This window comes from Hippocampus guttulatus, chromosome 14 (genome assembly GCF_054856545.1).
Source record: "Hippocampus guttulatus isolate MCC_2025c chromosome 14, RoL_Hgut_1.0, whole genome shotgun sequence".
Taxonomy (NCBI): Eukaryota; Metazoa; Chordata; class Actinopteri; order Syngnathiformes; family Syngnathidae; genus Hippocampus; species Hippocampus guttulatus.
This window is the reverse complement of record NC_141274.1, coordinates 11,602,132-11,627,950: the sequence shown is the minus strand read 5'-3', so window position 1 is coordinate 11,627,950 and position 25,819 is coordinate 11,602,132. Positions and strand designations below refer to the sequence as shown.

The window sequence follows — 25,819 nt, the reverse complement described above, 5'->3', positions numbered from 1 at the left end:
TTACAAAAGTGACAGCCCGTTTACCATTTACCAAACCGCATGTGACAAAACGGCAGGTGCACTTTGTGCCATGTTTAACTGCTCTAATGGCATTTAGAGGCTTCAACGTGGGTGTAGAAAAAGACAAAAAAACACCATTAAAAAGCTTTGGAAACCTCCATTCAGTCATCACATGGAACCCCACCCCACCCCACCCCCCACCTCCCTTTCATTGCTGCTCACAGTTTTAATAATCTTTGTTTTCTTTGCCCTCCAGATCCCAATTTCTGCAGTTGTGTCATTTGTTGAGGCCTTGGAAGTTGGATACAACAAGCATAAAAACCCCTACCACAACTTGATACATGCTGCCGACGTTACACAGACTGTTCATTACTTATTACTCAAGACCGGCATGGTGGTGAGTATGTCTGAATTGATTCATTTATTGTGGCCTGTGACACCACGGGCAATGAATAACCCGTAGAGCATAAACACGCATCGAACATATACACAGTCATGTGTTATGTAAATGACTGTGCTCAGTAGTTAAATTATTCAAGTCAGACAAACTACCTTCACATGAGGCTCATCAATAGTATTAGCTCACACAAATCTAGAACATCGTATGTGGGTAAGCAAATTAAAAAAAAAAAAGTCCCTGGATATTTGTAATGCAAATGAAGCACCTGTGGAAATTGTAGAAAGTCACTACACACCATCATTTTGTGTGAGTTCATCTTAAAGCCTTCCATCACGGTCCCCCTTAGGAGTAAGAGCAACACCGCTGGATTAACCTTATTTACTTTTTCCTCAGCACAAGAAAAACCGCGCTTGCCTCTTTTCATTCCCAATTTCTATCCAGCCACCCCTCGCTTCCGCAGTGTTTTTCTTTCATCACCCTAATAAGATGGCCGTGACAGCCGCCGACACGCTGGCTTTTTCTGCGGGCCGCGCCTCGCGCAGGAAACCACATTACCGCTCTCACCACGGGGCTCCTGGGAGAGCCGCGCAAGAGCATTTGTCATTCCGCACGCCCTCCAGACTCCATTAAATCAACAATCAACAGGTCATTCATAAAGCTGGCCCACGAGCAAATACGCCAAGGGGACGACGCATTGGCCTTCTTGCTCCCTCTTGTTCCTCGCGGCCTTTCGCATCCCCCGCTGTTGATTAGTCAACCATATTACTTTTCTGCTTGGCTCTCGACGAAGGCGGACGCTTCTGCTCTGCTCCCTGCCCCCCCACCTTTTTTTTCCCTGCTCGCCACTTAGTGTTCTTGCGCTGTCTTTTTGTCCAACTTTTTTCCCTAGCCTCCTACCGTGTTTTCATCCGAAGAACTAACCATGGAATTAGTTGGCTGGTCTCTCGATGTAATTGACAAAAAAATTTCGACGGAAAGAGCGGGCAGTGGGGAGCCTGCTTGCCCTCCGGGGACACTTGCTGCCGGATACGCCCTGGATCCATGGAGAAAGTGGAGACCGGTGTGCCTGACAGTACTGTCCGTGGAGGACGTGGAAGACATCTACATTATTGGCCTTTTGATAACAGGTATGCTGCTGTTTGGTGTTGGCAGCTTGCTGTTCTATCGCAAAATTCAACCGACGGGAGCAGCTCTATTGGAAGTGAAGAAGCTGCCGGTCACTCTGGATGGCTTGGCGCGAATGTCCAACACTCAGACTCAAGCGGTGACTGAGCTCAACCGCAATATTGTTGCGGTTTGGAGCGACTCCGCGCGATCGATAATAGCATGGAGACGTTGGAATTGTCGCTTCGAAAAGGAATTGAGGATTGGCTGATCGGCGCCAGTGAGAGATACAGACCAAGGACTCAAGGCTGTCTGGAATTGTTGGCGGCCGTCTCTCCAAAACAAACAACGCTATCTGGCCTTTCCCCTGGATGGAAATACGCATGGAGTCTAGGGCCCCCCACCACCAACCCCCCTCCTTCTCGGCCATGGACTGATAAGCCGGGACTGTCTTCATGATAAGCAGACCTCGACGAAGCAGCTATGACCTGTACACGCATACACATACACAACTGGACAACCACACGCGCATACACATCCTTGTTATCACCGTCTTCATCGCTCCGATTCTTTTTCCCCCGTGACGTGGTTCGATGATGCGGAGCGCAACGGTGACCGTGCGGCTGGTCATCGTCAGCCGCGTTGCGGTTACCCTACCCTCCCCCGCCTCCCCCCCTTCCCATTCATCCCCCCCCCCCTTATACATGTTATGTCTTGTGACTTGTTGTAACTGTCTAATGCTTATTCATGTGCTAGGGTCTTTTTTATCCTGGACTTAAATTATCCTCCGAAGAGGATAGTTCGAGCGTGTGTTTTTTTTCCCTCTCCCTACCCAGCGTTTTTCCTTTCTGAATTCTGATTGTAATTTCCCCATTGCGGGACAAATAAAGCATATCTTATCTTATCTTATCTTATCTTATCTTATATCCAGCTGAGTTCTCTCCGCAGACATGCGTGCCACCAAAATACTCACTCATGGGTGTGTGTTTGTGTGTAACGCCAACATCCACATGAACGCTTCATGAAAGCTGACGCATGCACGCTCGCACGTCAAGGTGCAGTCGTAGTGTAGTCGCAAAGTAAGACAACGTGTAGCAGATGAAGGATATTCAGAAGCGATTCGATGTGCTATTTAGTATGAGAACAAAATAATCTTTTCGGAAAAGGACACGGGGCGGATATGAAATATGCAGGGCTCCGCCGTAGAGGTCCAGTCAATTTAAAATGTTGAAAAAAGTACTTAATGACTCAATTAATATTTATTGAGCATTGTGCCGAAATGAAAAACGGAGCCTTCTGAAAGATGACATGCAAACGCATCCTACTGAAAAGTTAAATACAACGCTGCTGTACTTGGGCAGTGATTTTTATTTTTTTTGCATCCTATTAATGAGAGACTGCGTACCACAAGTGGTGCTTGTACCACACTTTGAGGATCACTGGACTAGCTGACGGTCACAAAAACTTTATTTGTTGACATTGGCCCACAGTATAGTGGGTGGAGCCAGCTATGGCTCATTTGCATAAGGCTGTGCTGTGCAGTCATTTTTTTATGTTTGGGATATTTTGTGTTCAAAACGTGTTTGGAGCTAGTATTTTTAAATTGCGGGGGGTGAATAAGCATGTCTCCTTGTAAAATATGATGTTGAGATGACCAGAGGGCATTGTTTAAAGCTGGGTTTTTTTTTGTTTTTTTTAGGGGCAACTTTACTTTAAGGAGCCAGTCACTCAACTTGACGTTAAAATGACACTTTTAGTATTGAACTTGTCTTCTCTAAACTTTTCTTTTTGCTCCTCTGACCTTCCCCACATCTTCCCCCATCGCCCGTTTGTTTCCATTCATCCCAAACCGTAATGTATTCCCTCCTACACATCTTCATCACGCAACCTTCCTTGCTTTTCCATTCACTGCCTTCCCATTTCGCATCACTTAATTCCTGTCCATTATTCCCTCCCCTGCGCATTCTTTCTCATTGACGGCTGCCCTTTCCATTGCGCCGCCACCCCCGCCCATCACCTTCTTGTCTCCGCCCCTCGCCCCATCCACCAGCATTGGTTAACTGAGTTGGAGATCTTTGCCATGATCTTCGCAGCGGCCGTGCACGACTACGAGCACACGGGGACTACAAACAACTTCCACATTCAGACAAGGTAATGGATCATCAAATCAAAAGCGCTCAGCTCTCGACTCCGAGATCGATGCCCTCATTTACCGAGGCGAGAGGGGCCTTTACGCACGCGGGCGCTGCCGCGGCAATAACATGAGGACAAGAGACCAAATAGAGCTCCGCAGCTTGTAAAATAAAGACTTGTTTCACTGTGTAAGGGAGCAGGGAAGGACAGTCAAAGAAATGCGCTCGCTACTTGAACATTAAACTTTACGATTTTTTTTGATGGAGTCAAATGGGGATAACCACAAACTCCATAAGAAAAAAACAGTGACTCTAAAGTTACACAAATGCAGTGTTGTACCATAAAGTGATGTCATGCGCAAATGTAAACGTGCGGAGCGAAAATTGCTCCTCTCGTCAGATATTCTTGCACAATAGAAATCAAGAAATCGAATCAAAACAAGCTGCACTTGTGGAGAAGTTACAGCCATGGCGTGTCTTCGTTCCTCCCACCGTGTCATCATACACGAAGCAGCAAAAGAAATAGCCGACGATACAACTCGGCATCACTGTAACTTCCCTCAAAGGAGGCCTGGTATCCACCCCCTCGCACTACGAGATGAACCGATGGACTTTGAGATGAGCCACAAAGTCCGGGACATTACAGTAATTCACTGTCGGTGTGCCAAGGGATTTCTATTTCGGCAGCAAAGTAGTTTGGCCTGAATTGAAATCCATTACGTTTTCAGGCAATTTAATCTCATTGATATGAACATTAGACGAATCTAATTCCAGCATGGGCGATAAAATCCCCTCATCACCAAAAATTGAAAAATCCCCAACTAAATATCATCAAGGCCATCTCCCTAATTATGCCGAAAGAAAACGAGAAGCGATGACATGAGTTGGTCGCCGGCGGTCATGAACGACGTAATGGAGTCCTTGCTTGGCCTCCTCCCAGGTCCGACACGGCTATTCTGTACAACGACCGCTCGGTGTTGGAGAGCCACCACGTGAGCGCGGCCTACCGCCTGCTGCAGGACGACGATGAGATGAACATCCTGTACAACCTCTCCAAGGACGATTGGAGGTCAGAGCAAAGGAGAGGGGGGCTGAGTGACCCCAACGGGGGAATCAAATACAGTCCTGTCTTGACTTACGAGTGTCGCAATTTATACATTTTTCGACTGAAGAGCCGCCGCTTGTCGCAAACTACAGTAACCCTTTTTTGGGAAGGGGTGGGGGGGGGTCATAGGAAAAAAAAATTAAAATAGGGGATTTGGGAGGTGGCTTGGAGCGGAATAATCTCAGTTCAATTATCGCCACTGGGGAATATTCGATTTGAAATGAGGGTAAAGTGGCCACACAAGGCATTCAACTTGCAATTCAAGTTACCGCTGCAGCAAAAATAATATGAAGAAGCGATACAAAAGTTCAGGCCGGTGACCCCCGTGTGCACATTATGCATTCATCGTGAACCCGCTTTTTGTTCTGTGGGAAATGACAAGCGCTTTCAAGGTCCAACAGTTCTGCACACGGCGAAACTGTGATAATATATTAAAGAAGACAGCATCAATCCAATTTTCGTAGCATGAGTCCGGACCTGTCAAAGCAAGACATTTATAAATAGCTCTCAAAGTCTGTGCCGGCTGCCTGCTTTTTTTGTTCCGGCAAGCTTTTGATTCTTTTTATTTCCCCCCCCCCCCCCTAGGTGTGAGAGTTCATTTTGTCTTGTGTTTGTCTCACAGAGAGCTGCGCGCTCTGGTCGTGGAGATGGTGCTGGCCACCGACATGTCATGTCACTTCCAGCAGGTGAAGGCTATGAAGAACTTCCTGCAACAGCCCGAGGGGTCAGTCGACGTTTATGTTTTTCGTTCAATTTCCGTCATACGCCGCAGTCTCCACTTGGCCGCGGCATCCGGGCATTTGCTAGAGACCTTTATGTGCACTTTGCAGGGACTTTTGAGTTCAATACGATCACGTACTTTTGACTTCTCTTATTATCTCTAAGCTGGAGTCAAGCCAGGTAATCATTTGAGACAGCGAGACATCCCTCCGCTTGTGTAGCAGGTGTGACGATAAGAAAAAGTCAACGGGTGCGGAGGCGTAGGGGTGTACCTGTTGACCTTCGTGAAGCCATTTCCAAAAGTGCCCTGAATGCACCGATAGCAGATAGTTGACGGCTTTAGATTCGTGCGCCTGGATGTCCGTGCGTGCGTGCGTGCGAGCACCACACAAGAGCCGAAAGAGTGCTGACTGGAGGGTCTCCTTCCATCACATGCATACGAATGCTCAAGAGACTGAACGATGTAATGCTGAATGGACTGTAATGTAATTCGAGGGCGGCTTCGGCAGGCTTGACATTAATGGGATGAGGAGAGGAAATGCGAAGCGGTCTTTCTCACCCCCACCCCGTCCGTGTTTAACCTTCCGTATGTGTTTTTGTTAGTCGGCTCTCCATTTTGGTATCCGTGTGAATCCGTTTGTCAAGCGTGACTTGGTTTTAATGCCATCAGGCACCAGTGATGCCCGATAATGTGAAATCATCTTCACAGCGTATTGCAGTGAAACAGACAATTAGTCTTAAGCAGGTAATCACGTTAAATGGAAAATAAATTGGGATTTGTGGTTGAACACATCGCGGATGGAAGAAATGTTGTCGGATTTCCAGGTCTGGCCAATATTTTGGTCTTGCTTTAAAAACCGGACAGCGCAGGTCGTGGGTTTTCCGGCACTTTATGCATTTGTCTCCCCAATTTCCCCAGAGGCTCACCTCATGTTTTCTCACCCCCGTCTCTTATTGCCTTTATTCATCGAGTCCTCAGTTTGCCCGCCCGTCCACGTGACTTGAAAGAGCTTGAACCACCTTAGTTCAACAATAAATATTGTACACAGGGTCTGATGTGAATCAAAATGGGACAGGTGAAATGCCTAAAATCTGAATCCGTACCATGACACCACTATTGTATGCTCATAAGAAACAATAAACGCCCAAGTTGCTTTACCTATTTAATACGGATCCAATTCCGTGCGCATCATTTCGAGGGTCGTTGTAAAAAAAAATAAAACTAAAAAACACACACAACAGGGAAACTAAGTGACCCACACCAAACCTGTTGGGATCCTGCAAGCAATTAGCATACGCATTACAAAACACTCTCACTCTAATATTGGTCCTCTCGTTCCGACTCCGATACACAGTGTTCCATTTTCATCTCTTAAGGGCCATTATCTGTCAAATCCCCGATTGGCTGTCTTGTCTCTTCAGGTTTCTGCTTGTGTACTTTCTCTGGATTTTTTATTTTTATTTTTTTTTAACCACCGAATCTATTAGCTTATACCTGCTTATTAGTGCTTTGGTATATGACCGTGACACTCCATTTCTTGTTGTCTGTAGCATCGATAAGCCGAAAGCCCTGTCCTTACTGCTGCACACTGCCGACATCAGCCACCCAGCCAAAAGTTGGGACCTGCACCACCGTTGGACCACCTCTCTGCTGGAGGAGTTCTTCAGACAGGTGAGCATCAGCTGATCAGCAACACAGGTGCAGTGTTCATTCTTTCGGGGTAGGTGTTGCAATTTAAAAAAAAAAAAAAAAGTCAAAGTACAAGCAAAACACAGGCACAATTAGTCCTTTGATGCTTGCCGAGCTGGTTTCATGATGGTACAAACCGGAGATGAAAGGCATGAACATGTCACATCACGATGTTGTGAAAAGAAACGTGCCTGGGATTTGTTTTGAAAGTTTAAAATGCTTTAAAAAAAAATACACAAATACTGTTTTGCAAAAAGTGTGATATAGTGGGCCACCACCATTTTCTTTGTCACAAAAAAAAGAAGGGCAGCTGTAGAGGTCAAATGCGGTGTGCGAAACCATTAACTGTGATCAGTCACGCCCTTTTTTCCCATTATCAAGCACTGTTTTTGTCAGTATGGCCCCTTTTGTTATTGGGGTCGATTTTTTTTTTTTTGCCTCGTGAGAACGCCTTGTCAATAAACAGCTTCTGTGCGGCACCTCCTACCTCTCTATCTTCAGTGTTCAAGAAGGGAAAATGAAATGCATCTGTTCCCCAAAGGCAGTTGCCGGGCCGAGCCGCTCATCAAGCGGCGTTGAGCGGCGTAGCGAGGGCAGGGCCGAACATCCCTACATGGATGAAAGAGAGGAAATGTGCGTGACTGCAGCCAATCAAAAGTCCACCTTTTCCTTCGAACTTTGTTTTGCAAGTTGACGTCAACAGAATCTGCCAATGAATTCAAGAAAGTACGGCGATTCATCCAACAAACCCGTTGAATCATTTGAACAAGTAGCACCCAGGTGGAAAGCATGAAAATGCGAGCAGAGTTTGCACAGCTTGCGTTTCGCCGCAAATAATTCGCCGGCAACCACCGGACGAAAGAAGCCGTCAATTGTGCCGTCTTTTGATCAGTCACATTTGCAGGTAGCAATGATGCTAATGCCATAGCTACGATTTTAAATGATTATGTTTCGATTTTCAGGCGTATCCATTCTTCCTGAGGAGTACGTTTTTAGTTGGTCATTTATCGTTTTTCTTGTACTGTTGAAAAAAATCTATATTGATAAAATGGTTAAATACTCATTATCTCTATCTTTATTGTCCTTACCAATGCTTTAAAACTGGCAATTTGAAAGCGCTGCCCCATAATAGCAACAGCAGCCGTTTCTATATAATTATTATTCTTTTTATTATGATGATGATGATGCGACTACATACTGTCGCCAAATCCCTGGATTGCCCTCTTTCATGCAGTAAGTCACTCTGTTTAAATTGCCTCTGCTAAAGGGAGCTTTTCAAAAAATGAATGATCGAGACTTCCCTCCACCCATCAATGACACAAGAGTGCCTAAGTGGCTCGGCGACCGTAGCGATCAATTATGACATTGCGCAGCATTTGTCATGCAAGGACATAATTGATGACTTTGCGTCTAAAAAAAAATAATTAGATGCTGAAGTGTTGCTCACTAAAAGGCGTACTTGCATGTTCACATTAGATTTGTTTATTTATTTCAGGTTTGAAGTGATGTTCATTCAATATGTATTTTGGAGGGCCTCCAAATGAAATTTTGCCTGGGGGGCAAATTGGTCAGGGGCGGCCCTGAGCGAGAGCGTGGTTTCCACCAGCGACTCTTGTGTTTCCCAGGGGGACAAAGAAGCCGAGCTCGGCCTTTCCTTCTCGCCACTCTGCGACCGAAAGTCAACAATGGTGGCACAGTCCCAGATCGGTGAGTCGCAAGAGCACCGACGTAACAGAACATAGTGACCCTATGGACATAGCAAACGTGCATCGGTTTTGTTGTGCAACCGACGATGAGGGGAAAGAATCCAAAAGTGGCCTCTGTTGTATTGACGCCATGCCGGAATTAATCCCAAGGTGTGTCATCCACTTTAACAAATGAAAATCCTACCGCTAATAAATTCCCCCCCTGATTAGGAAAACAACAGGTGGTTTCATTGTAACACAATACAATAATGTAGAAGACAAAATCTCACGCAAAGCAGGTAATATTCAGAAATTGACAAATGTCCACGTAAAACCTGTTCACAACGAACCTGTGGACGTGCTGGCGTGTGCTTGCGCAGGTTTCATCGACTTCATCGTGGTGCCCACCTTCACCGTACTGAGCGACATGATGGAGCGCATCGTCACGCCGCTCATCGACGAGGCCTCGCACTCGGGGCTGGCGGGCTTCCGGCGCTCCAGGTGGGTTTTGTGCCAAAAGAGAGACGCCATTTCAGGGGGGGTCTCCGTGCATCGGCGCTGGATCTAATAGAAAGAAAACTGGAATCCGTTTCTGTTGTGTGGGATTGTCGTCGCCTTTCATTCAGCACAACCACATTCCATGAAAAATATTTTTGGGAGAATTCAATTGGCTGTTTGGGCGGCCTCATAGCTTTATCCCGAGCTTGCATTAAAATTGATTTTTGGCCCTTTTGGAAATGTGGGTGGCTTCAACCAGAACCTGTCTTACATTTCATTTAAAAAAAAAAAAAAAACTGTCGAACAAGAGGGCTAATGAAAAGGTTTATCTGTGTAAAAGTGAAGCCTCCCTTCAGCCTTCACATCAATACCAGCCTGCTTATCAGTGCGCTCAGCACCCGCCATTAGAATCACTCAGCCGGGGGCTGGGATTGCAACTTTGGCGGGCCCTCATATTGGAGCTAACCGAGCATAAATGTCACACAGCCGTGGCGATTTCTGCTCACCTGATGGGCTGAAGCGCCTCAGACCTCCCATCTTCCATCACGCCGCTTATTGCCGCTTTCACTTGTCTGTAACCATCTGGCCATTATCGCTCGCCTCTCATCGCTCAGATGGGCGCGTCAAGTCCAAAGTGAATCATCTCAACAAACGCCGGATGGATTGCTTTGCCTCGCGCATCTTCACACGTTCCCTTTCCCCGAAGGATGAATGCCGCCGACTTCAGTGACGTCCCCGTCTCCTCTAATCCCATCACAGAGCTGTCACATGATGGGACGCTGCTTTTTACTAATCTAATCTATTCCATCGATGTTGGAGGGGAGGCAAGGCACCGAAATCGATTTAAGTTTAAAGTTTATAGGAAATTATCTAAGTTCACACACTAGTCTTGTCACAATACAGAAATACCAACATTTTGAGCCCAATACTATATCTGCACTATATGGACCATTGGTTGCAATTAAGTAAAATAACAAAGTGATTTCACCCCCACCCCAACTCGTTTTTCTTGATATGTCAGGTTTTATAGATTGATAGAAAGCCCATATTTGTAATTATTCACATTGACTGCATTGATGGACGTTTGAAATGTCTGACTGCATTTGAATGCACCACACGTCTCGCACAGAACGCAGGTTATGTCATGTTTACACCCGGCGTGATGCCATCTGTTTGAACCACAAAAGCCAAAAGACAAATGCTCAATTACAAGCATCTGCCGGTTACACGGTACCAGTGATCAAAGAGTGATCAGCCTGCTTTTGCCTCGCACGCAAAATAAATACATTGCTGCGATTTAGGATAGCATTCGCTTGATAGTTGGAGACCCAATCAGCCAGATATTTATTTTGTGTTTTACAACATTACCTAACAGTATTTATTTATGATGCTCTGAGCTCTTCTCCTTTGTCTTTGCATGTAGTCTGAACAGTATTAGCTCGGAGGAGGCCAAGAGACACTGCGTGAAGAGCATGGCCTCCGACAGCTGCTCGTCAGGCCACAGCCCCCTGCTGGCCGTGGACATGAAAAACTTCAAGGCGCTATGGAACGAGGAGGTCCACCAGAACAGGGAGCGCTGGAAAGCGCATGCCACCAAAGGTACCCCACTTTTTTCCCACTAAATAAAAATCTTCACAACTGCAGCACTTTGGCAAATGAGCAGCTCTTCAAAAAAGGCTTGAAGCTCCAGTTTGAGGTTTACTGCCAAACTAAACATGAAACACAGAGAATTACACTTTATGTATTTGAAATGACCATGTAGTTGAGCCTTTCAGAACACTAGCTTAATGCTAGCATTAAATAGCATCTGTGCCAAATCCCTTGAAGCAACGGATTGGACACAAATGGTGCAACAACATGTAACATACTCAGCCATCTCTTCTTTATCCTCTGCAAAGAATGACTAATATTAATGCTGTACTGATGAACTGAGATGAGCTGAAGCATCGCAGTGATCAGTATATTTGCCTATGTTATATAGACCCCAGGTGGCCAAGGCAGACACACCAGACAAAGCACAATGGCAATTCAATTGATGCAGTGTAACCTTTTTTTTGTTTAGTGTCAATTCTGAACAAACTCAATTCCCATTTCAAGGCCCTACTGTACAAAACTTCCAGTCCACCTTGAAGAATTAATTGGGGTTTCCTGCATTGCATATTTAGTGTTTACCTGTGTAGCATCTGTGCACACCTACCCTATGCACGCACTCATTTTTTAAACTTGTTGCGGCTCCAAGGTTGGCATGAATACAAATTGTAAGCCTTATTTCCATTCATTTCTGTCTACTTCCCACTCATTAAAAATCAACCTGACATTTATTGGTTCCACCGCCGGCTGTTTGGTCTTCAACAATCTAATAAGACTTTGTCATTTGGATCAATAGCAGATTCATGATGAAAATAAATTATCCATCCATCCATTATCCGAACCGCTTCGTCCTTTCGATTGTCGCAGGCGTGCTGTAGCCTTTCCCAGCTGTTTTCGGGCAGGAGGCGGGGACACCCTGAACCGGTTGCCAGCCGATCGCAGGGCACACAGAGACAAACAACCATCCGCGCTCACTCTCACACCGAGGGACAATTTGGAGTGCTCAGTCAACCTGTCATGCATGTTTTTGGAATGTGGAATGAAACCGGAGCACCCAGAGAAAACCTACGCAGGCACGGGGAGAACATGCAAACTCCACACAGGAAGGCCAACAAATCGTAATTTTACTTTCAGGTCATGCGACGTGTGGCAGATGACATTTCCAAAGTACATGGAACGTCCTAATGCCCCGTTATGGTTCCCCCCCCCCCCCCCCAATTTTCCATTTGTGGACGAAATCAGAATTCAGAAAACGAGTCATGATCTGTTTTTTTTTCTTTTTCATTTTCTGTTTTGGGAATTAATATTGATAAAGCAAGTCACGTTTTGTTTTCTTCTTCCAGTTTTGCTTTGAAAAACAAATGAACGAATGAAACATGGATTCAACACGCTCCCTAACCTTCCGCTATGTCGTGTCCCATGTGAAACTTCAGAGGCGGAGGAGCGAGCCAAAAGGGAAGCGGAGGAGCGAGCCCAGCAGGAAGACGCTATGGAGCCTCAGGAAGACGACGCCGACTCGACCGAGCCCAAAGACAGCCAACAGGAAGTGGAAGACCAGGAGGCAGAGTCAAAGCCTTACGCTGATGATGCGGCCCCACCGCCGCCTGGGGGCGTCGCACATATGAGTCCCTCGCTGCAGAACGGTACGTTTGTCTTTTAGACTGGGTGAAGCAGCATGTGGCTTATTTCCCAGGTTTGTGATCGCCATTTTGAGTACAAGAACTGTCAAAGGCATTTCGATTCATTTCGATGGGGAAAGTTGACTTGAGATATGTGTTCGGAGTTATGAGCATGGTCACCAAACGTGTTCAAATTGTCTTTCAAGGCGCCACTGCAATCTATATGGTTATCTGTCAGTCCCTTTCCTGCATCTAATCATCTTGAGTCTTCATCCAAATAAGAGGACATTTAATAAGATGGATCTTTTGATGGCTTAGGAGAGTTGCTCGAAGGCGCAGACTCTCCGGGAAGTGGAGAGACCAAAAACACGGCGATCGATGGTGAGTTGACGTCAACAACCACAAACCACGATTTCAAATGTTGAAGTATGCCAGAACCTCCAAACATCCCTAAAGTGCGACAATTTGCTGTTGCGCTGAAATTCCTCTTGTTTCTGGTATACACGGTATAATAAAAAATACGAAATCCAAACTCGGAACAGATTGTGTTGAATGTGCAAAGCTGCTGTTTATTTTTAGTATTTAATTTATTTGCTGAGCTTTATAATTCATGGATGCGACATCTATTGCTCCTCATGTTTTGCATTTTGTCTTGCACATAGCCGAGGTGTCTATGGAATGAGGGGGGGCGGGGCTTGGAACGCCAGAGAGGGAGGAATCCAATCAGTCGGACTTTGTCGCCCCCTGCTGGAATCTAACAAACTGACTGACACCTTCACTTTAAGCGTTTTCCTTTTGACTTTTTCTTTCGACTGTACATATTTCACCACGCTCCTGGTTTTGTCCCCTCTTAAGTTGGATAGCAAAACAGCTTTTCATTTCTAGTTCTCTATTGTTTCAGGCTCTGTGAAATGTATATTGAATCTGCAATGGGGGAGAAATGTTTTTAATTTAAATGGCTCTTATTGCTAATACAACCGATCATGTAAAACGTTTTTTGTTTTTGATTTTAAAACAATGTGGCTCACGTTTTTTAGCGTTTTTGTTCTTCTTGATGCCTTCTCGTGTTTTGAGCCGTTGCAAAGCGTCTCCTTTAGCTGTCCTGCCCCCCTCCCCACCCCGATCTGTGACTATAGGATGCAAATATTGCTGATTGTGCATATGTAAAATAACGAAACCTGCGCTTTAGCTCTTATTGTACATGTATACTTGCGGTTAAGCGCGAGACAAATGGTAGTATTTGCATTCCCTCATTAAAATATAATAGTGCACTTGTGCAATATTATTTGGGTAATAGTGCCAAGATGTTGGCATGTAATGTGCTTCTTAAAAAAATAGATACAAAAAGGGAGAAATCTAGAATAAAAAAGAAACATCTAGTAATGAGTGAGAACTTTATGGATTATATTCTTTTTTTTAAACCTTTTTAACCTCTTCTGTTCGACATGTATTATTTTTTTTTTAATAATAGGGCAACGTCACGTGCTGTGAAAAGTTACTTTTCTCTCGATCTGCCTGTGTGCCTCTTACTGTACATGTAACTGCACCTGTAGGAACCAGATGTCATTGTTCCTGCAACCTGCAAACTTTTTGTGCTGTAACAGTTCTCGTCCTCTTTGCCTTCGGTTCCATTGGCCAGTGGTTTTGACTTTTATTTTCATTTATTTAGTGGCTCACCTATTTTTATTTTCAAAATGTATTGTTTTCCTCTTTCCTATTTTATGAAAACTTTTTTTTCCACATTAAAAAAAAAGTATTATTTTTTTCATATTTAAAAAGTCATTTCACTTTGTTAAATTTATTGTAAGTGTTTTCTGGGGGGAGAGGGGTTCACATTTTCCAAATTGTATATTCAATAATAATAATGTCGTGGTTTGCTTTGTGAATTGATGTATTTGTTCTTTTTCCTTTTTTGTTCAGTATATTTATGATTGTAAAGGCTCCAGACTGCTCTGAAACTTTGACATGGTGCCCCTAAAATTTGAAGTTCATTTTTCATCTACTCACAAATGTGCAACCAGTACATTTGCCCCTTTATCAGAAATATAGTGAAAATTAATGGAAATGTGAATATTTACTTGGCAAGTCGATTTACAATGCGTGTCCCTAAATTTTCCACTTGCGCCCATAAAACGTCAAGTTTCGGAGCTATTGTGTTCCAGGTTTAAATAATAAGAACAATTATTATTATTATAATTTTTTTAAAAACAGGTAGTCTGGAGCTCTGAATACATAAATGATAGTAGTTTTATATAATTAGTTGTTTTATAAGTCTATCCCCATTTTTGCATGATTTTCCTTTTTTTTTGTTTTATCCCACGTTCAGTTAATTTAATTTATTCTATATTAGGATGAAAGGTCACTATTTCCCCTGTTTAATTTTTTTTTTTTGCTTTTTACAATTATTCATTTCATTCATTTCTTAAAATGTGTTACTTTTTCTCTCCCCCCCCCTCCAATTTTTTCTGATGTTTATGCTTTTTTTAATACCACATTCAGTTAATTTTTAATTTTGTCCAGTCACTTTCCCATTTTATTATTGTTTTGCCTTGTTGTATCTGTTTATTGTTTCACTTTTTTTCCACAATAATCCAAATTCCCCCATGTTTTACCTTTTTTTTCTCTTTTGTCACATTTTCTTCCACATTTTGTCCAAGATATATTCCCCTATATTTTTTCATTCTCTTAAAACATTTGGGGGAGCTTTTTTGTCATGTTGCCGTGACCTGTTTGGAAACTTTCTCGTGCTGTAACGTCTTTTTCCATTTCGTTTTTATTTTAGTTTTTGTAGCTTTTGCGTGAGTGTGTTGTATCATTTCCTCCATGTGTTGAGAACAAACATTTGTCAGGTAGCCTGTTTCCTGCCTGTTTCCTGCTTTCACATGCTCTTGCTGTATGGCATATTTAGTAGGCGTCGTCAGCGTCCTAGTCGGATTTCTTCTCCACGTGGTGTTTTTGTAACAATTTGTCCCCCCCCCCCTTAGACGACTGATATCAAACATCTCGAGGTCAGATGGATGTAAAAAAAAAAAAAAAAGAAAACAAACACAACAATGCCGGAAAATACTTAATGTGTATTTCTGATCTCCTCACTGTGACCTGCTCTGATTGCAACTGCGTGTGAATGAGTGTGTGCATTGGGGCGTGCTTGCCTTTAGAGAGATATGGTGGACTGTTGAACGTTTCAGATATTTCTAACCTTTTTAAGGCCCAATAGGGATATGTTGTGCCATTCCTTTGTTTTTGTTTTTTTTATTATTTGCAAATCATATTCATTGTTAAATACAGGTTGGATATTCATTTGCAACATCATTGTCAATGGCAACACAACATTCAACATGCAATGATGCCGAAGAGTGCCCCGGTTTATAAGCTTTTCGAAACAAGCTGTCACTTAGACAATTGTTTTTCTTTGACTTGCGAGCGTAAACTTGAAATGCGACTACTGTATGTTATGGTGGCAGGGAACACTCCAACTGAACATAAAACAAAGAAAAATCCACCTTGTGCATTTAAAGTAGCCACTTTGCTCTCACAAGGTCTTAACTTAATGCTAACATTCTGTCATGCGAATTGCCATTAACGGGCTCGCGTCGATATTTGCAGACGGCTAATCTAATCGGACTCAAGGCATATATTTTTTTCTCTCTGAAAAATGACGATGGACCTGAGGAGTTGTGAAACGATTTTCTTTATTTGTGTTTGTATGATTGTATCCAAAGTCGTGGCAAACAAATCACTTGGGCGATTGCTCGTATCTTGGAGACCCTGTAATTCGTGCCACTCGTATCTCGAGGCACCACTGTTTGAATTTACATTACATGCGACAGGAAAAAAATTCAGATGCAACGTCTAACCATTTTTTGAAGTTGTAGTATCCAGGGCTTCTCGAGGCGGAAACTATTTATGGCAGTGATGTTTGATTGTTTATTGATTTCAAAATCACAAGATGGATGGCAAACAGTCCACCAAATCCTCGATGGAATGACCGAGAGTGAGTGTGACAATGTATGCATGCAGGTGTGCGTGTGTCACTGTTTCACCGCGGCCGCGTGTGTGTGCGCCACCATGCTATGTGACTGCACAGCTGTATCAATAAAGTGGACTCAAAGGGCTCAGATCCTGTCAGCATGTCTTCATTCATGACGTTGCGGTCTTGCTCAGGGGGACGTGAGAGGACTCCGCTGCTCCGGCAGGTAAGATATGCCCTCAGTCGAAAATGTCATTTCATCCGATTTCATAACCTCTTTGAGCGTTTTTCCGATGTAACTTGGAAACTTAAAGCGCCCACCCAGATGTCACCGTTGCATTTAAAAAGACGTTTCTGTCATAAATCTGGTCAGCCACGGCCCCCTTCTATCGGTGAAGTTGCCCGTCTCCGATTCTGAAGCGTACTTGGGCAGTCATGATTTTTGCAAGCCACTAGAGGGAGCCAACGTAGCACCGGTGGTACGTGGACCGCACCTCGACAATCCCGAACCCTCGCGAGGTAAGACGCGCACCGCAACACTCCGTCGTGGTCGGCATGCGGATGTGCGGAGATGGCGGAGGGCGACAAGCAGAAGGCCAATGTTAATTCAATTACACGCCAGCTGTTCCCCTAAAAGCCCGTGTTTGCACTGGAGCCCACGTCTTCTATTCGGCCAGGAGCCCCTCGCAGCAGTCGAAGGCTGCCAGGATGCCACCACTTCTTCTTCTCTCTTCCTCCTCTTTTTCTTCTTTGGGCTTGCGGCTGATTTACGGAGTCTTTGTTTTGCACCATTACTCTATTTAATAGTCAATCTGCTCGCAAGTGAGATGTGCAAATGAGCTTGTACGCTTCTTTCCAGACGTGCGCGCGCGCAGCGTGTTCGTGTACGTGTGTGTGTGTGCGTGTGTGTGTGTGAGAGAGAGAAAAAAAATAAAGGCGCGCGCGCACACAAACACACACACACTTCTGTTATATGGATGTGAGTTCACTCGCTTTATCTATTGCACGCTTAATAAAGCAAACACATATTTCACACTTGGTGTTGCTGTTTTACATGTGCAATTGCGCTGCGACCATCCAGCCGTGAGAGTGTGTGTGTGCGTGCGTGCGTGTGTGTGTGTGTGTGTTGGTATTTGTGCTCCACCCCACCTCCTGTCCCGAACTCGGCTCGCATGCATCTCCCGTTTTCTGGAGGATGGCGAGGTGTCCTCGGCCAGTCTGTCCTTCTGTTGCTCTTTTGTATGTGTGTGTATGTGTTCTGGTCTTTCTATCAACTTGTGTGACCGGCCTTGACAATAAATACCCCGTTTCATACGACGGTGGTGCCACGTATTCCCAATTTCTTGGTTTTCAGGCCGAGTCGTCGTTTTCTTGCGCAACACGAAAGTAGACGATTGAAGTCCATATGTCCGAAATAGGCGTCACGTGAGTAATAATTAAATTAGCAGTAAGTGATGGAGGCTGTGTGTGTGTGTGTGTGTGTGTGTGTGTGTGTGTGTGTGTGTGTGTGTGTGTGTGTGTGTGTGTGTGTGTGTGTGTGTGTGTGTGTGTGTGTGTGCCTGAGCGCGTCATTGAGACTTGGCTCCGGTGTTAAAGAGGCGAGCTCATCTCGACCAAGTGGGGGGAACGAGGAAGTGCTTCTGTGGCCAGACGAGCATTTACTTCCTGGAAGCTTTTCAGGATGGAGACCGGGTTTGCCTGCCAATTATCCTCCACTTCCACCCCCCCCCCCCCCCCGCCCTCAATTCAACTTGGTACCATGCAGACGTCGTGTTGGACGACGGCAGATGTCTCCTGACGATCCATGTAAGATCTCACTTCTTGTTTCCCGTTTGATGGAGTGCACAATTCCCTGTGATCACATTGATTGATTGATCCTTCAGCTTTTCTCACTTCTCCTATCCTTGGAAGGACATCGCATTCGTCTCCCTTTTTCAGCCAATCTTGTCTTAGAACTATCTTATATATATATATATATATATATATATATCTTCTCTACCGCAGTCTTCCTGTCACTGGGTTCTGTTACAATAGTATTATTAGATTGAGTTGATATTGCTAGGGGGACAGCTTTGGGTGTGGAAACAGGAAGTGACGTGTTCTCTGATGTAACCAGACTAAGTAATGTACCTGTACTTTACAAGAGTTATGCTAATAAAAATTAAGTAAGCAAGATGCTTTAACCGTCCACTCTGTATGGTCAGTGAGAACGGAACAGTGTGAAAACAGTTTCAACCCAGCTGCTCATGAGTGGATTGATTTGTTGTTTCCGGACAAACATCAGGTTTTATTTTTATGTTGTGAAAAAAGCGTGATCTGATTTTTGTCATTAAAAACAAGTTTTGTTTGTTTTCCGCAGGAAAATAAGAGCAAAAGGAATTATGTTAGCAAAAAAAAAAAGTTGAGCTTTTTTTGTTCGCTGTTTCTGTGCCAAAGCAATAAAAGTGTCACTTTGCCGCCATCTTGTGGCATCTTAGTGCTAAGGAACTACAGTATAATGAAGTGAGTTGAGGATCTTCATCTATAACGTATTGCTCAACTGGAATCTTATGATATCTTGATGCCAAGAAAATACGTTCAAGTGAGTCATACGAAGCTTCATTTAGACGGCAGTAGTGCCGCCACCAGCACAAACCTTTTCGGAGGTTTGTGGATTTCTTTTTTTTCTCGATATGCACCCCAAATATTTTCCAAAAAGTCATCGACCAGGATCATGATTATGACTATAACCAATGTACGGATTGGTGAAAGCGCACTTTTGTCACATGACGTGTCCTCAGTCTTTTGGGCGTTTTGTTTAATTGCGATCGATGTGGAGCTGTTCGAACCTTGCGGGCACCACGTCGCTGGTGTTGGCTAAATGCGTCGAAAGGCAGATGGCACAATGTCACGTGGAGAAATTTCCAACCAGGCCACACTGCGGAATTCTTAATAGATGCTAAATTTGATGCAGACGTTCTTCAACTTGATATTTTCAGCGTGTTGATGAGAGCATCGTTATACTGTCGATTACATTTTCGATTAATTGATGATTGATTTCAAAGGGAAAAAACGGAGGTCATCTTCACATTATTTCCTCACATTTATGTTTCCAGTCAGTTCATTTTTTTTCGTAAAAATGGATGAATACAAAAACGTTCATGGCAGTCAATAAATCGATTGATCGTCAAATGGAACATCGACTGTAAGCAGTGTTGCGCCAAAGTTGTTGCACAGGTTGCAAGGCTGTGTGACGTGACTTCATTAGTGGCCTCCCATTAAAAAGCTCACTCGATGTCACATTTTGTAGCCGAAAAAGAGGAAGAGGAGAAAGACAGGGACACTTGATGAGAAGAAGAAGGGGATCGTCACATCAACAACCGAGAGTGTCGATGAGGTGAGACAACGCCTGTCAATCATCTCTGCGTCAGGTCTTGAGAAAAAAAATTGCCATTAAAAAAAACAAAGTTAAGTTCAAGTCATTCCTGGGGCCCTTGAAAATGTGATTGAGGATGTTGTTTTATGGATTTGCTTTAGTCCCAGCAAATATTCCAGTTTTACTTCGACCGCCAATATGGCAACCTCAAGTAACCATTCAACATGTGAAAGAGCGATTCCATAGAAGCTACTTCAATCTTATGTGGTGGGGTCGCAGCACATTTCAATACTTTGTACATGCCGAAAACAATATAACACAACACAAAACAAAACGATACAGGTTACAACAATTTCTATTGTTTATGGGCTGGATTGGATTAATGGCATTTCCATTCATTTCAGTGGCAAACGACGATTTGAGATACAAGCGAGATCACCGAATGACTTCCACTCACATCTCAGTGCGCCACTGTTTTTGTACACAAACTATTAAAAATCCAATTTTCCAGAGTATGTCTCCTCTCAGCTCTGCACATGTTTATTACACATTTATGTTGTCGTCACTGCAATTCCTCATCAACTTTATGGAATCTGTACATAAAGCTAATTACCAAAAACTCACTTAAATATGGGAAGCTGACACCTTTGAGCAAAAAAAAAGTATTTATCTTGTCGCTCGGCGAAGCGACAGATTGAGTGCGTGCGAACAGATTGCTTTCGCTTTGGGGGGAGGGAAAAAAAAGAAAAAGAGGATGGCGCACCCCCGGCAACATCTCACACGTCTTGTGACAAACATCTTTACATTCTACATTTTCAACAACACATCCATTATGCATGACGCCAGCCTGCAAACACCCACGGAAATACCTGACCGCCATCTCCTCCATTGTCATATAGAAATTGTGTGTGCGCGCGCGTTTGTGAGTGGGAGGTGTGGCCAGCCCGAGTGCCGCAGCATATGGCGCTTCTAATTGGCTAGAACAGCACAGCTGGACGACACCGGTGCAGTGCAAGCCGTGACCCTTCGCTAATCATTCCCGCAAGACTCGATGCTCCTCCCCCTCGCCACAGCCGCCACCGCGCCAGTGGGTGGCTCGGTGACAGGGTGTAGTAAGGCAACCGGCGCTAAAAAAACGACTCCAGTACTTCACAAAATGGAATTGTTGACATTCTTTCCCCTCTTTCTTTGATTGAGGAGAAACGAAGGCTACTGTACGACTGCCTTGCTATGTTAGCATTGCCATCGATGCTAAGTTAGCATAGACGTCGATGCTAACGACACGGTCTTGAGTTTTCTGAGGTGCCCGTTGAAATTAAGCCACACACTAAAAATAACATGTAAAATGTGGAATGTTATTATTATTATTGATGGTATTTGATGGCTGTCAGACTGTATTGCCGTTGTGTTCCACTGTTAATCCAAAGATAGGCATTTGAACTGACTCTTACATTTCGATCGCATTCCAAACACCGATCGGAGTTTTCTATGACATCGTGCGCAAACCACTGCTCAAGTGTCAGCTTTAATGATAGAAAACCAAAAAAAACATTCCCTATTTTTTTTTCTCTCTTGGCGTTTTTTGCTGAGTTGATCACTCCGCCGCGCCGCCTCCCTTCGGCGCTGACATCCATTGAGTAAACCGCGGCGTAAAAGCTGATAATGTGATAATTAAAAGCGCTGACAGGCGGGAAGGCGTCATCGACAAGCGCCACCCCCTCCCCAAGTGTGACACCTCCTAAAAGCGGCGCCGTCACTTTTGCAGAGATTGACGGCCGACCTGGCACCCGAGAACACGGTCCGGCGGCCAAAAAAAAAGATCAGTCTCTCACGCTCTCTTCCCCCCTCTTCTTGAACACACCGTGATTTATTACCTGAGCAGACAAGAGAACTAATTAGCGGAGTAATTAATTAATATGGATTTGCATATTTGCATTTGCAATTAGTGCAGTCGACTGATTAGTCCGAGACGGGGAGTCGGACTCATCGGATGCTCCTGAAACACACACACACACACACACACACACACACGCATTGTATTTGTATGAAGGTATGTCTTTTGTGCTCATGTCTTGTAATGTCCAATACAGCAAGATTGATATTGGGCTTTAATTGATTCTCCTTGTAACAAGGTCATTGGCTGGCATACGTGTGCATGTGTGTGTGTGCGTGAATGTGTGTGTGTACGTGTGTATGTGTGTTCCGCATAACTGAGGAGCGCATGCAGCCATATCAAGTGCCAGCTGTGCCCCCGGTGTGGCGTTGGCAGCCTGCCATCGGCCCTTTGTTTTTTTCTTGCATATATTTCTATCCTCGGGGTGCACTTACTGTTTGGAGCCCCGGTATCAAACACACCCCTTCATCATCATCATCTTACCGCATGCTGAAATCGACTCTCTAATGTGACTCGCATCAGAATTTTAGCTGAAAATCGTACAGAAAAAGTGAAGCACGGTCGAAGGGCTCGTTTATGTCCTGCTGGGAGACATACTAGTGGTGCCTTGAGATTGGGGTGACCCGACTTGTGAGTTTTTCCGGATAAAAGCCATCGTTCGACTGTTTTGTTTTGTTCTTCTGACTGAGCCTTTCATCTGCTAGCTGCTAATGCATGCAAAACGCTCACGTAAGCCTTTAAGCAACTAGTATTTGAACACAACACATTTAGACACACATTCAATATACTTTCCAATAGTATACTCACAGTCATACATTCTTTATCCTCAGCAAGGAGCTGAAACATGAATATTGCAAAGATGTGCATGTGCAATATAATCCATCTGTCTGATACTGCTCCAAGGTGACCAAGGCTGTGTGACAAAACACACACACATGGGTCATTTCTATATGATACACATTATAAGTCAATATGATAGACTCAACCAATACAACAATTTTATTCCATCTACTTCTTCCGTTTCCACAACTACGTGAAACTGAATGCATTAATTGTTTCTGAAATCGATCTTACAGTGTTTCTTGGCAGAATCCTCAACGATCCTCAGCTTAACGCAGGTACGTTTATGCGATGACCTTCGCGTTGGAATTTTATGACTCCAAGTTAGCGTCGCTCAAAACTCAATGCAGCTCTGCTTACCTTTTGCCTGTGACATAATAGCATAAGGGACAGCTGAACCCAAAAATTCTGCCTCGATAGCTTACAACAAACACATTGTAAGTTTTCAGGTGTGCTTTTGTGGTGCAATGTGCACCTTGCTCGGGGTAGAGTGTACAAGATCTATACAAGAGTTAACAGAATCCCTAAAGTTATTCTACTTGAATTTGTCCTTCTAATGACGGATGTGCAGTGACACCCAAGAAACGATACGATTTGTATTTCTTTTTTGCTCTGACTTCCAAGTGCAAACTGAGATAGAGTATTTCATTCCCAAGGTGCTTCACTTTGCAGTGTAAAAGTTGCTTTTTCACATGAACATGGGCGAACGTACCTGCATACCTGTTGACAATGCACACGTGCATGAAATTTATGCCTCTTGCTTGTGATCTTCTCCCCCCCCCCCCCCCGCTCTTGCAGTGCAGGAGGGTCCCCAGGGACCCGCCGAGCACGTGGTCCGCACTGCCATGAGACGTCAGCGGCAGATGGCACCATCGCCGCCATGCATACCGGCTGCTGGCACCAGTGGCAGACAGTCCTGCAAGAAGACGACGAGGAGGAGGAGGAGCAGAGGAGGAGAGTGTGGAGGGCTCGGTGTGCTCTTGTCATTATTGTTGTCATCTTTTTAGGGGGTGCGGGAGCGAGAGGTTTGGGAGCATGCAGGCTACGCGTTGACCCCCCTCCCTGCATGGTGAGTTGCATTTTGTGTTCAACTTGTACTTTTTGTCATCCATAAAAAAAAGTTGGAATGCCTTTAGGGGTGCAACTGTGGCTGTCAATAAGTTTTGTCGAGGGTGGCATTACAGGACAATTAAGTAAAAACCTTTTTTTTAAATGTAATGTTTTTACTGTTTCAGCGGGAACTATGTTGACTCTGCCATTCGACGACGCGCACGCGATGTGTGAGCCCCGCTTCGGCGCCGGTTACCCACGCGGAGGTGCCTCCGAGGACCGAGCCTCCCCTCGCCCTCCCCGCCACCTCCACGATGACGACGAAGACGACGACGAGCCGTGCAGGTCCGCCGGGGACGACGCCGCCTCCTCGGACCGGGACTACGAGCAGGACGACGGTGGCCTCCTGCCGCACAAGAAGCGCGGGCCCCGGAAGAAGAAGGCCACGAAGGAGCCGCACGACCGCTCCAGGATGCGGCGGCAGGAGGCCAACGCCCGGGAGAGGAGCCGCATGCACGGCCTCAACGCCGCCTTGGAGAGCCTCCGCAAAGTGGTGCCCTGCTACTCCAAAACGCAAAAGCTGTCCAAAATCGAGACCCTGCGCCTGGCCAAGAACTACATCTGGGCTTTGTCCGAGACCCTCAGCGCCGGCAAGAGACCCGACCTGCTGGCCTTTGTGCAGACCCTCTGCAAAGGATTATCGCAGCCCACCACCAACCTGGTGGCGGGCTGTCTGCAGCTCAACGCCCGGAACTTCCTCACCGACCACAACGGGGAGGTGGTGTTCTCCGGGCGGCCTGCGTACGACCCGCTGTACTCGTCGTCCGCCTACCCGGGCTCCGAGGCGAGCGCCCCCGCCGGGCACGGCGGCTGCGGCCCGTCGGACCCGGCCAAGCCGTTCCGTCACTACGGCTATTCGGGCGCCTACGAGCCGTCCTACGCGTCCGCGGAGGCCGGCAGCCCGCACTTTGAGAGCCAGCTGAGTCCGCCCGTCAACCTCAACGGCATTTTCGCCTTCAAGCAAGACGAGCCGCCGGACTACGGCAGGGGGGGACACCACTACGGGGTGCGCTACTGCGGCGCGAGCGGACGCGCGGCCCTGGCGCACGGCTCCATGTATCGGGTGGCCCCGGAGGGCCGCTACCCGTACGACCTGCACGTCCGCGGCCAGTCCTTCCAAGCGCAGGGGGATCTCAACGCCTCCTACCACAATTAACATGCACAAACTCTCAGTTTTACACCCGCAAACAAAAATGCTTCTTCTAATTCCCCTCAGATCAACTACGTCAAAAGTCTGCGCTTGGACGCCGAAGCGCAACAAACTCCAGACACAAGTCAGTTTAACAAAAAAAAACAAAAAAAAAACGGCCCGAACCAGACCGTCATTCGGCGACGAGGCTTATTTGTATGGATTTAAATGTCATTTGGGGGGGCATCGGATTTTGATGAATTTGGATTGAGCAATAAAATGGCAAAGAAGCTATGCAACGCAATCGGTCAAAATGACATCACAACGGTCAAAGCATTTCATCGAATTTGTTCCCATGGGAGTATACAGAACAATTCAAAATACGAGTGTGGGAGTAAATTGTGTTTTAATCGGGTGAATGTAAATTATTATTATTTATTTGGACATATTTATTGACAGCCATGGATAAGAGGGTCTATGATAGAATTATTGTACATTTCAAAACCGCGTTATGTGAAAGATTTTGTTCTGTTGTCATTTATTGGCTTGAGAGGGGGGTTATTATTATTATTATTATTGTCATGTGTCACATGCCTTAAAAAGGGACCACCATTAATATGGAATGCACATGGTTTATTTATTTCTTTGCGGGGGGGGGGTGAACTTTTTACGCACAATGTCAGAAACTTTTTTTGGGGGGGGGGGCTAAATTGTGCCAACTCGTTATGGATCGAAATCTTCGTCATGTTCGTGTTCTGTGATGAGCTTGTGTCATTGATCACAGTTGAATTAATAAATGAATTATAGGAGGGAAATCAAATGTGACTTATTTAGAGAGGGGTCCAAACATTTGTTTTAGTATAAATCCACTCGTGGGGAGGGGGGGGGGGGATTGTGCACTTCTAGACAGGCTCGATCCCTGCCCTTGGATGAGTTGGCGTTGTTGGATCGGGGCCAGGCTGACCAGACTGTGCAGTC

At 45.2% G+C, this 25,819-nt stretch overlaps 2 protein-coding genes across 8 annotated transcripts in view; both read left to right on the top strand.

The window, feature by feature from the left end:
* The window catches only part of pde1cb (phosphodiesterase 1C, calmodulin-dependent b), a 65,849-nt gene extending 49,191 nt beyond the window's left edge, over nucleotides 1–16,658 (top strand). For 3 of the 5 annotated variants that reach the window (XM_086129335.1, XM_086129333.1, XM_086129337.1), the window contains 10 exons: nucleotides 257–397; nucleotides 3,555–3,655; nucleotides 4,577–4,705; nucleotides 5,364–5,465; nucleotides 7,013–7,133; nucleotides 8,777–8,858; nucleotides 9,217–9,337; nucleotides 10,758–10,933; nucleotides 12,358–12,567; nucleotides 12,862–13,195. In XM_086129335.1, the coding sequence (XP_085985461.1) occupies nucleotides 257–397; nucleotides 3,555–3,655; nucleotides 4,577–4,705; nucleotides 5,364–5,465; nucleotides 7,013–7,133; nucleotides 8,777–8,858; nucleotides 9,217–9,337; nucleotides 10,758–10,933; nucleotides 12,358–12,567; nucleotides 12,862–12,968 (1,290 nt within the window). In that variant the 3' untranslated portion in view covers nucleotides 12,969–13,195. The other 2 variants (XM_086129336.1, XM_086129334.1) reach the window with 1 other exon arrangement.
* Nucleotides 16,659–16,928: 270 nt separating this feature from the next.
* Nucleotides 16,929–25,467, top strand: neurod6b (neuronal differentiation 6b). Of its 3 annotated transcripts, XM_086129180.1 has the most exons (4): nucleotides 16,929–18,319; nucleotides 19,803–19,889; nucleotides 23,401–23,671; nucleotides 23,838–25,467. In XM_086129180.1, the coding sequence occupies exon 4, from the start codon at nucleotides 23,846–23,848 to the stop codon at nucleotides 24,866–24,868; it is 1,023 nt and encodes a 340-aa protein (XP_085985306.1). In that variant the 5' UTR covers nucleotides 16,929–18,319; nucleotides 19,803–19,889; nucleotides 23,401–23,671; nucleotides 23,838–23,845; the 3' UTR covers nucleotides 24,869–25,467. The 3 variants fall into 3 exon arrangements, with proteins under 3 accessions (XP_085985306.1, XP_085985307.1, XP_085985308.1); XM_086129182.1 differs by lacking the exons at nucleotides 16,929–18,319; nucleotides 19,803–19,889 and adding an exon at nucleotides 22,797–22,880; XM_086129181.1 differs by lacking the exons at nucleotides 16,929–18,319; nucleotides 19,803–19,889 and having other exon boundaries at nucleotides 22,749–23,671.
* The last annotated feature ends 352 nt before the right edge of the window (nucleotides 25,468–25,819 follow it).